The sequence below is a fragment of the Nothobranchius furzeri genome, chromosome 14, assembly GCF_043380555.1.
Source record: "Nothobranchius furzeri strain GRZ-AD chromosome 14, NfurGRZ-RIMD1, whole genome shotgun sequence".
In the NCBI taxonomy this organism is placed as follows: Eukaryota; Metazoa; Chordata; class Actinopteri; order Cyprinodontiformes; family Nothobranchiidae; genus Nothobranchius; species Nothobranchius furzeri.
Genome location: NC_091754.1, coordinates 15119335 through 15131752, shown reverse-complemented (window position 1 = coordinate 15131752; position 12418 = coordinate 15119335). Strand labels below are relative to the sequence as shown.

The 12418-nt window shown below is 40.7% G+C and overlaps 2 protein-coding genes across 4 annotated transcripts in view; one reads left to right on the top strand and one right to left on the bottom strand.

Moving 5' to 3' along the window:
- Positions 1 to 5561, top strand: part of tmem163a (transmembrane protein 163a) — a 75194-nt gene extending 69633 nt beyond the window's left edge. The window contains exons 7-8 of the mRNA XM_015966736.3: positions 26 to 167; positions 253 to 5561. Coding sequence (XP_015822222.1) covers positions 26 to 167; positions 253 to 313 — 203 coding nt within the window. The 3' untranslated portion in view covers positions 314 to 5561. The remainder of the gene's footprint in view (positions 1 to 25; positions 168 to 252) is intronic.
- Positions 4417 to 12418, bottom strand: part of LOC107390173 (alpha-1,6-mannosylglycoprotein 6-beta-N-acetylglucosaminyltransferase) — a 30448-nt gene continuing 22446 nt past the window's right edge. For all 3 annotated transcript variants that reach the window (XM_015966737.3, XM_054747056.1, XM_054747055.1), the window contains exons 12-19: positions 10878 to 11011; positions 10638 to 10771; positions 10414 to 10557; positions 9549 to 9695; positions 9337 to 9450; positions 9181 to 9255; positions 8942 to 9099; positions 4417 to 6130 (exon numbers count right to left, since the gene is read on the bottom strand). In XM_015966737.3, the coding sequence (XP_015822223.1) occupies positions 5929 to 6130; positions 8942 to 9099; positions 9181 to 9255; positions 9337 to 9450; positions 9549 to 9695; positions 10414 to 10557; positions 10638 to 10771; positions 10878 to 11011 (1108 nt within the window). In that variant the 3' untranslated portion in view covers positions 4417 to 5928. The remainder of the gene's footprint in view (positions 6131 to 8941; positions 9100 to 9180; positions 9256 to 9336; positions 9451 to 9548; positions 9696 to 10413; positions 10558 to 10637; positions 10772 to 10877; positions 11012 to 12418) is intronic.

The window sequence follows — 12418 nt, the reverse complement described above, 5'->3', positions numbered from 1 at the left end:
TGTACCATCCTGAACCCTTTTTAAGGCTTTAACTCACTGGTTGGAGCCATAATGGGATTCTCAATTCTCATCAGCGCTGAGGTTTTCAAACAGCATCCTGATGTGTGGTTTCTGGACGGCAGCATCGGAGTTCTGATTGGACTCATCATACTGGCATATGGAGTCAAGTAAGAGACTCGACTAGAAAAGTTTTGGCGTACCAAAATCACACGTGTAAAACATTTTAACTGATAGATGTTTTTGTGCTCACAGGCTCCTGAAGGACATGATACCACGAGTCAGACAGACGAGGAACTATGAACGCTTTGAGTGAAAGACCTGACCGGATGAGCATTTGTAGACACACACACACACACACACACATACACACACACACACACACGTTCCTCTACAGGCATATATGTGAATATACGTGCTTTGAAGCTGTACATACTGTACATAGTCCACACACACACACACACACACACACACACACACACACACACACACACACACACACACACACACACACACACACACACACACACACACACACACACACACAAGTCTGAGAGACTTTGAGAGAAAACTCCACGATGGAATCTCAATTAGACATTTTCTTCTTCGCTTTCTCTTTTATTTTCACCATATGCAACGTTTAAATGGTGCCCCGGATGGAAAACACATTTAAAAATTACAAACTACTTTAGAAAGTAAAGCAGACACGGTTCATACCAATGCAAGGTTTTCCTTAGGTTTAGTGTGTTTTCATCAATTTAATTTGCTAAATAAAGCAATTGAAATTGTTTTTTATCAATCTGACTGTAGTGTAACGCCCCGTGTGTTATTCTGACTAATTATTTAATTGATTTATTAAATATGTAAAATCACTTGTAGTCTTTTAGAATCGTGGTTCCCTTTTTAATAAATGTTGCAAACAGTGTTTCGGCTCTTGTGACACCAAAGAGAGGAGCAGAGCTGGTGATCCCGACAGATCTGTTAAATGCTAACAAGAGTGAACTTCATCAAAATCTCCAACCCACATCTCCAGAAGGGGGTTTCCTGCATCCCAGTAGAGAATGGGTAAATAAAATCCCAATGGCCCATGGTGCATTCAATGGATCACATTCTGTTGTAGACATAGCTTTCAGGAGCTGTGGTCAGAATATTGTGACCAGAGGACCTGATGGAGGACCGGTAGATTTTCTTAATCCCATCGCCATGCCCATGGGGAAAGTGTGTCCATAACCTTTGAAGGTCTAGTAGGTGGTGGACAAAGATAATACCAGCTGTCAAACCTCTAAAGGTTGGTTTATGCTTGGCGCGTCCGCGAGGTCCGCACGGCTCCGCGCGGTGAAATTGCGTCATTTTAACAACCACGCCCCTCCACCGCGCCTCCGCACGGCCCAAAATTTCCGCAACGCTCACCTAGGAACCTTTCTAACCACGCGGATGGTCGGACGCGGAAAAACATGGCGGACCGGCAAGAACTAGTATGGCAGAGGTTCGTAAATACAGACATTTGTATGATTCAGCTCTCAGAGATCACCGTGATCAACATGTTGTTAATAATTCTTGGAGAGAAATAGCTCGCACTGTCGGAAAAGACGAGGACGCTGTTGAAAATGCTGAAATGCCATGTTGTAAACAGTAATTTCTACTTCTACTATGGTGTAGTGTTGGATGCATGCCGTAGAGCTCCATGCTGCCCCCTACAGTTTGGGAGAATATTGGCTCACTGCAGAGACGAGCCACACGAACCGTAAACGCTGCGAGTTGTGAAGCGCGTTCCATCCGCGAGCCGCATCACCAAGCGGAAAGTAAATGTGTCAAGCATAAACCAAGCTTAAGTCGGTGTGGCTTTTCATCCATCTCATGGGATGGCGGACCTTCCTCCTCGTCTTCAATCCTGTTCATGATGTTTATGAACAGGATTTCATGGTAGAGTTTAGAAGAGTAGGGTATCTAGTATGGGAACCTCGGGTGTGCATCTCTGATGTTCTCAGGTTCTGTTGGTGTGTCTTCACCTTTGACATTCGGTGTGCACTCGAGTGGCTCGCATGCAAGTAAGATGCATCCAGGATAAGATTCAGCTCCTCTAAATCTGAGGCATGAATCTCAACCAGATTAAAGAGGAAGGCTCCCTCTAGGTCGAGCTGAGTCTTCATCAATCGGGAAAGCACAATGCAGCAAAAATAACGTGAGAGATGGACCAAAAGGTCTGGGAGCCATCTGCAGTAATTAGGGTGTTGCTCCAGGCTCTTTTTGGTCCATTTAAATCACAACCCTCACAAACCGATTCGACTCTCGATCAAAAGAACAAGATCTTGAGTACTCACAGCTACAGTGGTCTTCATAGACCCTTTTACTACCTATGTCATCAAAAGTTGCGCGCGTAGCCTGGCAACGAGAGTGAAGGCTTCCTCATTCACACTCGATACTAAAACAGCATTTTAAACCCTTTGTTTTGAAGTTCTGAGCACATAAAAATGTCGGGTTGTTGCGTGTATGGATGCCAGAATCGCTTCTCTTCAAGCAGTGGACGGAAACTTTACAGAATTCCGAAGTTCTACATTTTTCCTGCTCAGGTCTTTCCATGCACATGCCTGAGATCAGATGTAACTGCAGCCTTTTCTGTTTTTCCCATCCTAACACAAAGCTCAACTTTGAATAAAATTGCTGCTGCGTGGCTGCAGCATGACCCAAGTCTGGAACATCAAAATTATAGAATTAAACAAATTTATACGCTTTATTTCATGCTTCAAATTAACATTTCATTCTAATTCATCTGTATTTTCCCACTGCATATTAGTATAAACTGTATTTCTCTAAAATTAACACGATTGTACTCTGAGCACACTAAAAAAAGAAACCTACGCTATACTCACCCTGCCATGCAGGTACAGTTGGCTGTGAAGACGTAGTTCTCTGGTTTGTTTACTATGACCCAAGCCTCGTACATAGCAGTCTTGTGTCCTTGTCTTTGGCTAGGAAGGACTTCTGCCTTCAAGACGCAAAACTCAGAGTCTGTGTTGTGATATTTTACTTTATGTACGTGGCCACAGACAACATAGTTGTATGCATCTAACGATTTGTATGCCCGTAGCTTCTCACGTGTGTACTTACTGGGCCTCTCCACTAAAAATGTATATATATATCGGGCCACTGGATATCTGGCCACGCACCTACATCTTCCACCCATTCCGTAATGCCACAGGGATCCGGGAGTCTGTTGCCATTCGTTAAAGTGACTTTAATAATATAACATTCAAGATTTGCCGGTGATAACCCCGCAGCGTAGCTTGATAAAGCCTGACACAACGCCATTCTCTGTTGCCAAGCTGCTCGCGCATTCTCGCTGATGTCATATTGTTTACAAACAGTAAAAGGGTCTATTGGAGGGTTGACTCTGCCTTTGAGATAGAAGGGTGAGTCGAAGTAGAGCTGTTGCCCCTCCCCTTAGAACAGAGCCTTTTGACTGGGATGCCACTTGGTTGCCCTCCTCTGGAGTTTCCTGGCATGGCTAACTGGGAGGAAACTCCAGGGCCAAGTCTTTCTTTTGTTGTTTTAAAGCTTTCAATCCAAAGTTTACCAGCGTTTAAAAATAATAACAAAAGGAGTCTAAAATGTTTTCCATAAAATGTTTATAAACACAAGTGCACAAATCTAGAGTAAGGCCTTTTTTATGTACGTCGTCATGGTGATGGTGGTAATCGGATGTAATTTGCTGTATGTAGCCTGAAAATGATCACGGGGCCAATTTTTACCAAACCTTAGAGGCGGTTTACTTTTATTTACTGCTGTGTTGCCATCACACAACTTTTTACCTGAACTTGTGAGAAAAAGGCGAAACAACACCAGGCAATAAACTAAAGCACCATTATTTACTCTCATCCAGGTCATCATTCTTTTTTAGATGTTTGCACTAAAACTAGGACTTATTACTTGAATTATTTTAGTCAAAGTTGCCTCTTTGCATCCTCCTTGACTGTATAAATAAGAGTGAGAGGACTTTGGGTACAGTGACAGAGATCAAGCCGTGTAGGAATAGTTTTTATTTTAACTGTCCAATTGTTTGTCCTTTACCAGCACGTTTTCCCACCATTATTAAACTGTCCATCATTATGTGCAATGAGCAGAATGTAATATTAAAGCACAAAGCTCTGTAAATATGTTTATTACACTGTTTGGGAGTAGAAGGCATAATACAGACTGGTTGATGTTGCAAATGTTTACCCTGTAGTGTGAAAATACTGTAAACGTTTCACATTTTACTGTAGAATCTTTGTGAAATGAAGCGAGTCTTACTGTACGTTGTTGCGCTGTAGACGAACATTTCCGATAGGGTGCAGGATTTACCTCACAGGGCGATTCAAGACTTTATTAAACTTTAATGTCACCGTTTTGATGATTTATTTGAAACTATGTAAACTTGAAATTCTGCAACATTGAGAATGAACATTTATTAGAATTAAGAAAATGCTTTTCAGAAATAACAAGTGCATTCAAAAACTTAGAAAGTAGAAACATGTCCTTGTAAATGAAACATAAGAGGAGTGTTTTGCACAACTTTAAATAGCAGGGGCTCCCCCTAGTGGCCCAAACAACGATGACAGTGTCATTTTGTGTCCCAACGTGCTTGAGCTCAACTAAAAACTGTGAAAGTCTTGGGAAGCAGCTGTGCAGAGTAACTCTGCACTCTACATACTTGACAAAGTGTAAACTTGTGGGTATAATCTTTAACTCCGTGGTGTGAAGAGTTTGGATTAGGTGTACTGATGGTGTGACATCTCACACCAGCTCAACTCACCAACAGCGCACTGATTTGTAACGTCCCCCTGCACCCCTCTTTACCGCATAGAAGACAATCTTTACAGTGATCTTTTATTTTCTACAGCAAGGCACAGAGTTTCCACATGATGGAGCCACCTCATCACAGAACAAACCCCACTGTCAATCTCTTCCACTGCTTCTCTGCAGCTTTTTAGCTCAGTTGCACTTAAAACTATTCATGTTTTTGGCATCAAAATCCTTTCTACCTCTTTTCTTCTGTCTTGTTTTGATGCTAAACATTAACAGTGACATTTACATTCCAGTAATGTCTATTTTTCCCTCTTTTTTTCCCCATTCTTGCTTTTTCGCAGAAATGTTTTATGTTAAATTGCAAAAATGCAAAATTTCCATTTTTTCCATCTAATTCTCCAGTTCAAATGATCAAAACCAAGTGCCATCCATTCTGAAATTGCCTGAGAATGTCTCATTTACGACCATTTGCAGAAAACACCAATCCATCCATTTTACCGAAAGTTATGATAGCAATACACATGACTTCTCTGTTGCCATAAGCGTTGCATGGGCCTGTAATCCTCCCCATACAGTAATAAATGTTTCATAGCTGCACAAACATGAAACTATATAAATGAATTTACTCTATATAACAGACTGTACAATAATGGCATCAGTGTTAAACAAGATTATGTAAACATTTATTTTATGTAAAAGGACAGTAAGACTTATGTCTTTGTCAATGAAAAGTTTTGATTCATTAAATAAAGTTGTTTTTTCCTGTTGAATCATCAGAAGTTTGACAGATGTTTTGTTTTTTCCCTTTTTTTTTGTTTGCATTGATGTTTTCAAGCACACACCGATGACACTAAGTGCACATGTGACTGAATGTGTCTCATTTGAAGTCATTGCTTTCCAAAATGCTCCGATATTTGAGCCTGTAGATTTGCTGTTTCCACAAAAATGATAACGTTTCAAGTCCTTTTCTTTGATTTCCACGTTCTGCAATTGTTAATGACCAATAACTTCACTAGAACCAGAGAACTTTGTAAAATCCCTTCATGTTTCAGCTTCCTTGAGACTTCCTGGTGCCGAGTCAGCTGTAAACTACTGAGAAAACATTAGATAAGCTGCATTTTTATTTGTAATGTTTTTATCCAGCAGTTAGATGCATTCCTTGCATAGGGCTATTTGGTCTTTGATGTAGTCCCTGCAGGGGCAGATTCTGACCAGGGACTGGTCCGATCTGACACAGCTGAAGAGCAGAGGATCTTGCTGGAACAGACACTGTTTACTGCTGCTGTTGTAGGCAGGAAGCACGATGTATTTATCAGAAAACTCTGATGTCTGGCAATCTACATTGTAGCTGCAAAAAGAAAGAGAAAACAGTTAAGAAATGATAGATCCTGCTAATAAAATAAGATACATGAGCACAACAAATACTCAATATACACTTAATTTGCCTTCTAACACAAACTACTAACGAGCCAATCAGTTAGATGCAGCCCAGTGCATTTAGACAGCTAGGTTAGAAGATGATTTGCGCAAAAAGTATTAGTATTAGTAAAACTGATGATGTGTTGAGATGATACAACCTTCTCGAAGTTTTACAATAAAAACAAAAATAGCGAGAGGGCTGTAGTGTTGTGAGTGGAGATGATAGAAAAGCAACAGCAGCTCAAACAAGGTCTGCAGAAAACCACGGCCATCAACGCTGGCCCAAGTACTTTTCCAACCCTAAGTACACAAGTGGACTATTTATACAATTGACAATCTCATCACCTTTCAATATCAACTCAAGTATTTAATTTATGCAAAGAGATCTAAACATTTAAGTCCACAAATTGAGTTATGTGTAATAAAGTAAAACGACACAGGGAAAAGGCATTAAACATAAGGTGCTAAATGGCATAGAAAGCCAGGAGATCACCTGCGATCTGTCAGTATTGAGAAACTCCGCCCACTATCAGTACTAATTGATATCAGCTGCTTTAGTCCTAATTAAGGCTTCTCATTACCCAGGAAACACACCAGAAAGACTTGATGTTGGGAAAAGTGAAGAACACTCCCAAGAATTAAGTAATCTTATTGTAGAAAAGCATTCTGATGGGAATGGTTATACGAGCATTTCCAGAATGCTGAATGTTCTTGTCATCACTGTGGGACCATTATCCAGGAATGGAAAGAGCATCAGTTCACCATAAACCAGCCATGATCAGGTGCTCCATGTAAGATTCCTGTCCAAATCAGTTCTCCAAGAGCCAAGAACCACTCAGGCAGAACTTCAGGAAGCCCTTGCATCAGCAGGTACTGTTTGAACATCTTTGTTGCGTTCGTTCTGTGTTTTTTATTCCATTTGATTTTTGAGGTTCTTCATTATACACATGCTTTGTGTATAATGAAGAACCACCAAAAAGTAAGCAGGTACTGTTGTTTCAAAGAAAACTAAAAGCAATGCATTTGATCGCCATTCATGCTGACTAAGCAAGACTATTGCTAAAACAAAAATGTTGAGGCTATGTTAGTTTGCAAAACAGCATTTGGAGAAGCCTGTGGATCACTGGGAGACCATAGTGTAGTCAGTTGAAAGCAAAATTTAACTTTTGGGCTGTTATTCTACACGCCATGTTTGGAGAAGAGATGACACTGCCCACCACCCCAAGAGCAACATACCAACAGTTAGGTTTGGGGGTCAATGTCAATGTCAAGTTTATTTATATAGCACATTTCCAACATTCAGAGACGGCACAAAGTGCTGTACACAGACAAGCAGTAAAAATAAAAAGATAAAACACTGAGAGCCTTCCAGTAGACCCTAAAATTACTTAATAAAATCAATTAAACGCAAGGGTAAAAAGGGAGGTTTTTAAAAGAGACTTAAAAGCAGAAAGACTGTTTGCAGACCTAATCTGTAGGGGAAGGCTGTTCCAGAGCTTGGGAGCGGCCACAGAAAAGGCTCTGTCGCCTCTGGACTTCAGCCTAGACTTGGGAACAGATAATAGATGTAGAGAGGATGATCGGAGGTTTCGTTTGGGGACTAAAAGTTCCGACAGATAAGGAGGGGCCAAATTGTGTTGCGCCTTAAAACAGATCATTAGCATTTTAAATTGAATCCTGTAAGTGATCGGGAGCCAGTGAAGAGCTTGTAAGACTGGTGTTATGTGATCCCTGCGCCTCCTACCTGTCAGCAAGTGGGCTGCCGCATTCTGAGCCACCTGCAAGCGGTGAATTGACGACTGCTCCAGTCCATGATATAGGGAGTTGCAGTAGCCGAGTCTTGACATGATTAGCAGGTGTATAACCTTTTCAAAGTCTTTGAGTGGTAAATAGGGCTTGACTTTACTAAGAACACGCAAATGAAAGAACACGCTCTGGACCACAGAACTTATCCGTTTATCAAGTTTAAAATGGCCATCAATGAAAAAACCCAGATTTCTTGCCTGAGACACACAAAAGGATTCTAAAGGGCCACATACACTGTTTACCTCGTGGAACAGCCCAGGGTCCCCAAAAACAACAATTTCCATCTTTTTGTCAGTTAAAGTGAGAAGGTTCAACTGTAGCCAGTTTTTAACATCTTTTAGACATTTCAGTAATTTGTCAAACGATGGCCTTCGAGAATGTAGTGGGACATATATCTGTACATCGTCCGCAAAGAAGAGATACTCGATGCCATGCTTATGAAAGATTGCACCAAGAGGCAACATACACAGAGAGAACAAGAGCGGGCCCAAAACTGAACCTTGAGGGACACCACAACTAAGTTTCGCTGGAGACGAATAACAATGCCCCATATTTACTGTAAAAGTCCTGTCTGACAGGTAGGACTTAAACCACTGCAACACTGAGCCCCAGAAGCCAACGTCATGCTCTAGGCGGGGGTGGAAGCAAATGGTGTGGGCCTGCATTTCAGCAAGGGCAGAGATATTATTGAAGTCTGGATGAATGGAGAAATGCACCGACAGAGGCCCAAGGAATCTTCAAGATTTAAACAGTTTCTGTTCAATCACTCCTGAGCAACGCAGATGACTGGTGTCTCCATAGAAGAGGCATGTAGAAGCTGCAATCACCAAGAAAGGCTTTTCTTTTTTCTACAGTGTACTCAAAGTGTGTTCTTTCTATCTATCTATCTATCTATCTATCTATCTATCTATCTTATTGTTTTTTTTCTCCGCACCTGGCAAGATTCTTGTCGTTGTTCAGGTGTGGGAAGAATGCCGGTTCACACACCAGCCCCGCCCTTTGACACACCTTTTTACACGACACACCTGCCTCTGCTTTCAACACCCGGAGTGCGCTCAGAGGAGGCCAACTTGGTGCAGCTGAACAAAAATCCTAAAATGCAAAAAAGAAAGGGAAACTAAGAACATTTCTAATATTTCATTTATCCAACACGCAAGCCCAGATTTTACAAACCTGTTTCTCTATTAGGACGTTAACTCTTTGCAGCATTCCTTCACAGGTGAACTCATACGGAAGGTAGGGCTCTATCTGAAACGTAAAAAATAAATGTGCATTATGTTCTAATTGTATCTTTTGGGTTTTATGGTTTGAAATTAAAACCATTGCTACATTATGATTGAGTATGGAAGTGATGGCTCTCTCCACATCTGTCTGGTTGTTCATATCCACCATCCACACATAGGGCTCACCGATTGCCTCAGCATAAGGATGCTGAGATGTGACCTGCAAAAACACATCAGCAATAATAATGTGTGTTAAAACAACAATATGGTTAAAAACACTTACTAGTTTTTGCTAAAGTTATGAATCCGATATCTGACCTCTCTGGTGTTGGGTTTTCCTTTGAAGAACTTTGAGTTCAGGCTGCTCTGTGGAGGCTCTAATCTGGGGTTCAGAAAAGCGCAGCCATTGGCTAAAGCCTCCAAAGGGGCGGGACCTTCATACGGGAAGGATAACCCTACAAAAAGCTGTAAAAATGCATTAAATCAGCATTAAACAGAAAAGTATTTCTAACCACATGGTGGCAGAAAACAGCAGAAAAAAATAGTCTGAAGCTGAGGGGGCGTTTTGTGTGGCAACATTTCTGTTCAGTTACATTTAGAATTTTGTTATTTTATTTTTTTTTACTGCAGTGGTTCTTGATTATCCATATTTGTGTTTTATGCGTTTTCATTCAACCAGCTGATGAAAGGAAAGATTGGAAGAAATTCCTGAAATTAAAGCTCCCTCTTTCATCCTTTATTGTAATTAAACCAGTTTAGCATCCTTAAACCACAGGAATAATGCCCAGGTGAGCTTCCATAAAGGATTTTTTATGCAAAATTCTTAGAGGAAGGAGTTTGTGTTGCTTTTGTAAATCTGTGCAGGTTTCATTGGATTTTTGCTGTCAGTTGAAAAAAAATAGCTCAGATAATATTTGACTTAATACAAGGAAATATGGCTAGTCTTGTGGAAAATACCAGGAATTAATAATGAAAAACTAACAATAAAAATGCAGCGGCGGGAATGGTTTCACTTTCCAACAGCAGTCAGAGACAGAGAAAATAAAAATATATTGTAAAAAGAAAAAAGCTCGAGATTTCAGCAAGATTTAAGATACGAGTAAATACTTTAAAGTAACTGGAGAAAATGTAAAATATGAACGCCTTTCAACCTGTACAAAATGTAAAATGATTTTTCTCTTACTTTGCTTTGCCTCAACAGCCTCTGCACCTCTGTTCCCTTAACGATGCCGTGGTTTTTCACATAATCTGGAATCAAGGCGCTGTCATCCACCGTCCCGTGGATGTCCAAATACTTGTGAATAATATCCAGATAAGCCTCTTTACCCTTCAGCGTAACAGGAAAAGAAACAAGTTTACAACTATGAGCTCCTAAACATCCTAACTTTTTATGACTGCTGGTGTTACCTGCCAAAATGTGGCTCTCTTCCCGTACACAAGAGCCTGGTTTTGCCTCTTGGTAGACTCAAGCTGCTCGTGTTCTTCAGAGCTCAGCTGGTGCTGCACCACAAAGCCAAGAAATGTGTTGTCTGGAGTATGAGCTGTGTGAGAGACGGCAAGAATCACTTGAGAAAAAATATGTTAGAATAACTGCGAGAAACAGTTTTATTATCGCCCCCGTTATTCTGAAATTATGCAGAAACGTACGGAACATGGTGTAGAACTGCATGGGGATCAGACTCAGGCCACCAAAAGGACATTTAAGGTCGTGGTTGGAAGCCCAAACAGCATGATTGAAGTCGGGTTCAGTGCCAAAAGAGTCCAAAACACGAATAATACACCTGGTAAACCACAGAAAGTGGTAAAAGTCAAGTCTTTTTTTTAGAAAAACAAGGAATTGAATCAACTTTTGTCATTTTCCCCTCAATATAATACAAAAATTTAGAATTTCTGATACGATTTTTGCAAAGGGTGGTAAAAAGTTTGTTTAACGCTGTGGGAAACTTGTTTAATCAATACATTTGCAGTGGTCTCTGGTAGGAAATAATGCCTTGCAGGCTGTACTCGGGGCAAAAAAAGTCCAGAAGCACTTGGATCAGCACGGACAGGTCTGCTGCAGCTGAGTGGCAAAACAAGGCACCATTTGCAGTTTTATTTCCTGGTATTTGGACATCTCGTCTCAGACTGGATAACAGTAATGCAACTCTACCACTGACTACAACACTGATTTTTTAACTCTACAAAAAACAAAAGTCTGGAGGAGTTCTTCTGTGTGTTGGTGTTGCTGATAGTAGTTGGACATTGTCTGCTGTTTCCTGGACACACAACCAACAGGCCTCCCCGTCGTGAATCAATGTAGGTGAGTCCATGAATGTTAAAGTAAGACTAATTTTTTTTTTTTTTACTTTAAGCTAGAGCTTCAACATCGTTTTCAGTGATACGTTAGAAATGTTACCAGTTTTATATTTGACACCACTCTACTGCCCTCTGCTGGCCAGACACTGCACTCAGCAGTTGGGGGGTGGGGGGTGGGGGCTTTTACCTGCATTATAGCTTTTAGCTATTTTCTGTACATTTAGCTTTTTCAGTTTGCTGATTGTCAATAAGCACAAAAAGAAGGAAGATGTTTGATGTCCTGCTGGCACCATGGTGGAGCCTGGAAGTAAAGAGAATAACGTCTTTGGAGGTGAAGCAACGAGCTAAAACAAGAGTAAATATCAGCATGGCCTACACTAGTTTGAGGAAGTTGAAGAAGGCTATTAAATCATGGGCTGATTGTGACCTGACTTTGTTGCTGATGGACTTGTAAGCAATAATGTTCATCCAACTCTGTGGATCTTTTTGATTTATGGCTTATTTAGGAAGCCTTGGCTCATGTTAGTGTTAGCTTGTTGTTAGCGTTAGCTACAGCAGGCTGCTGCAGGGTTGTTATGGTAGTTGTAATTTCATTTTCAACCAGTAGGGCAGAGGAGCAGGAAATTGCTCTGTGTTACTTCAAGTGACAATGTAACGTAGATCTGTCAGGCATTTTATATCATAGATTTTCACCGTCTATTTTCTATCAGAAGCTAACGCAGGAGATAGATGTAGAGGACTCATGTTCAGTCTGATTTAAAATCAGAAATAATAATTAAAATGTTTTCAGAGTTCAACACATTAAAAATGAGCATTTTTAAGGTTCTGATTTATGATTCATAAATTATTTCTTCTACGCTTAATAATGCCCAAGCTCATCAAACCAGAACTCC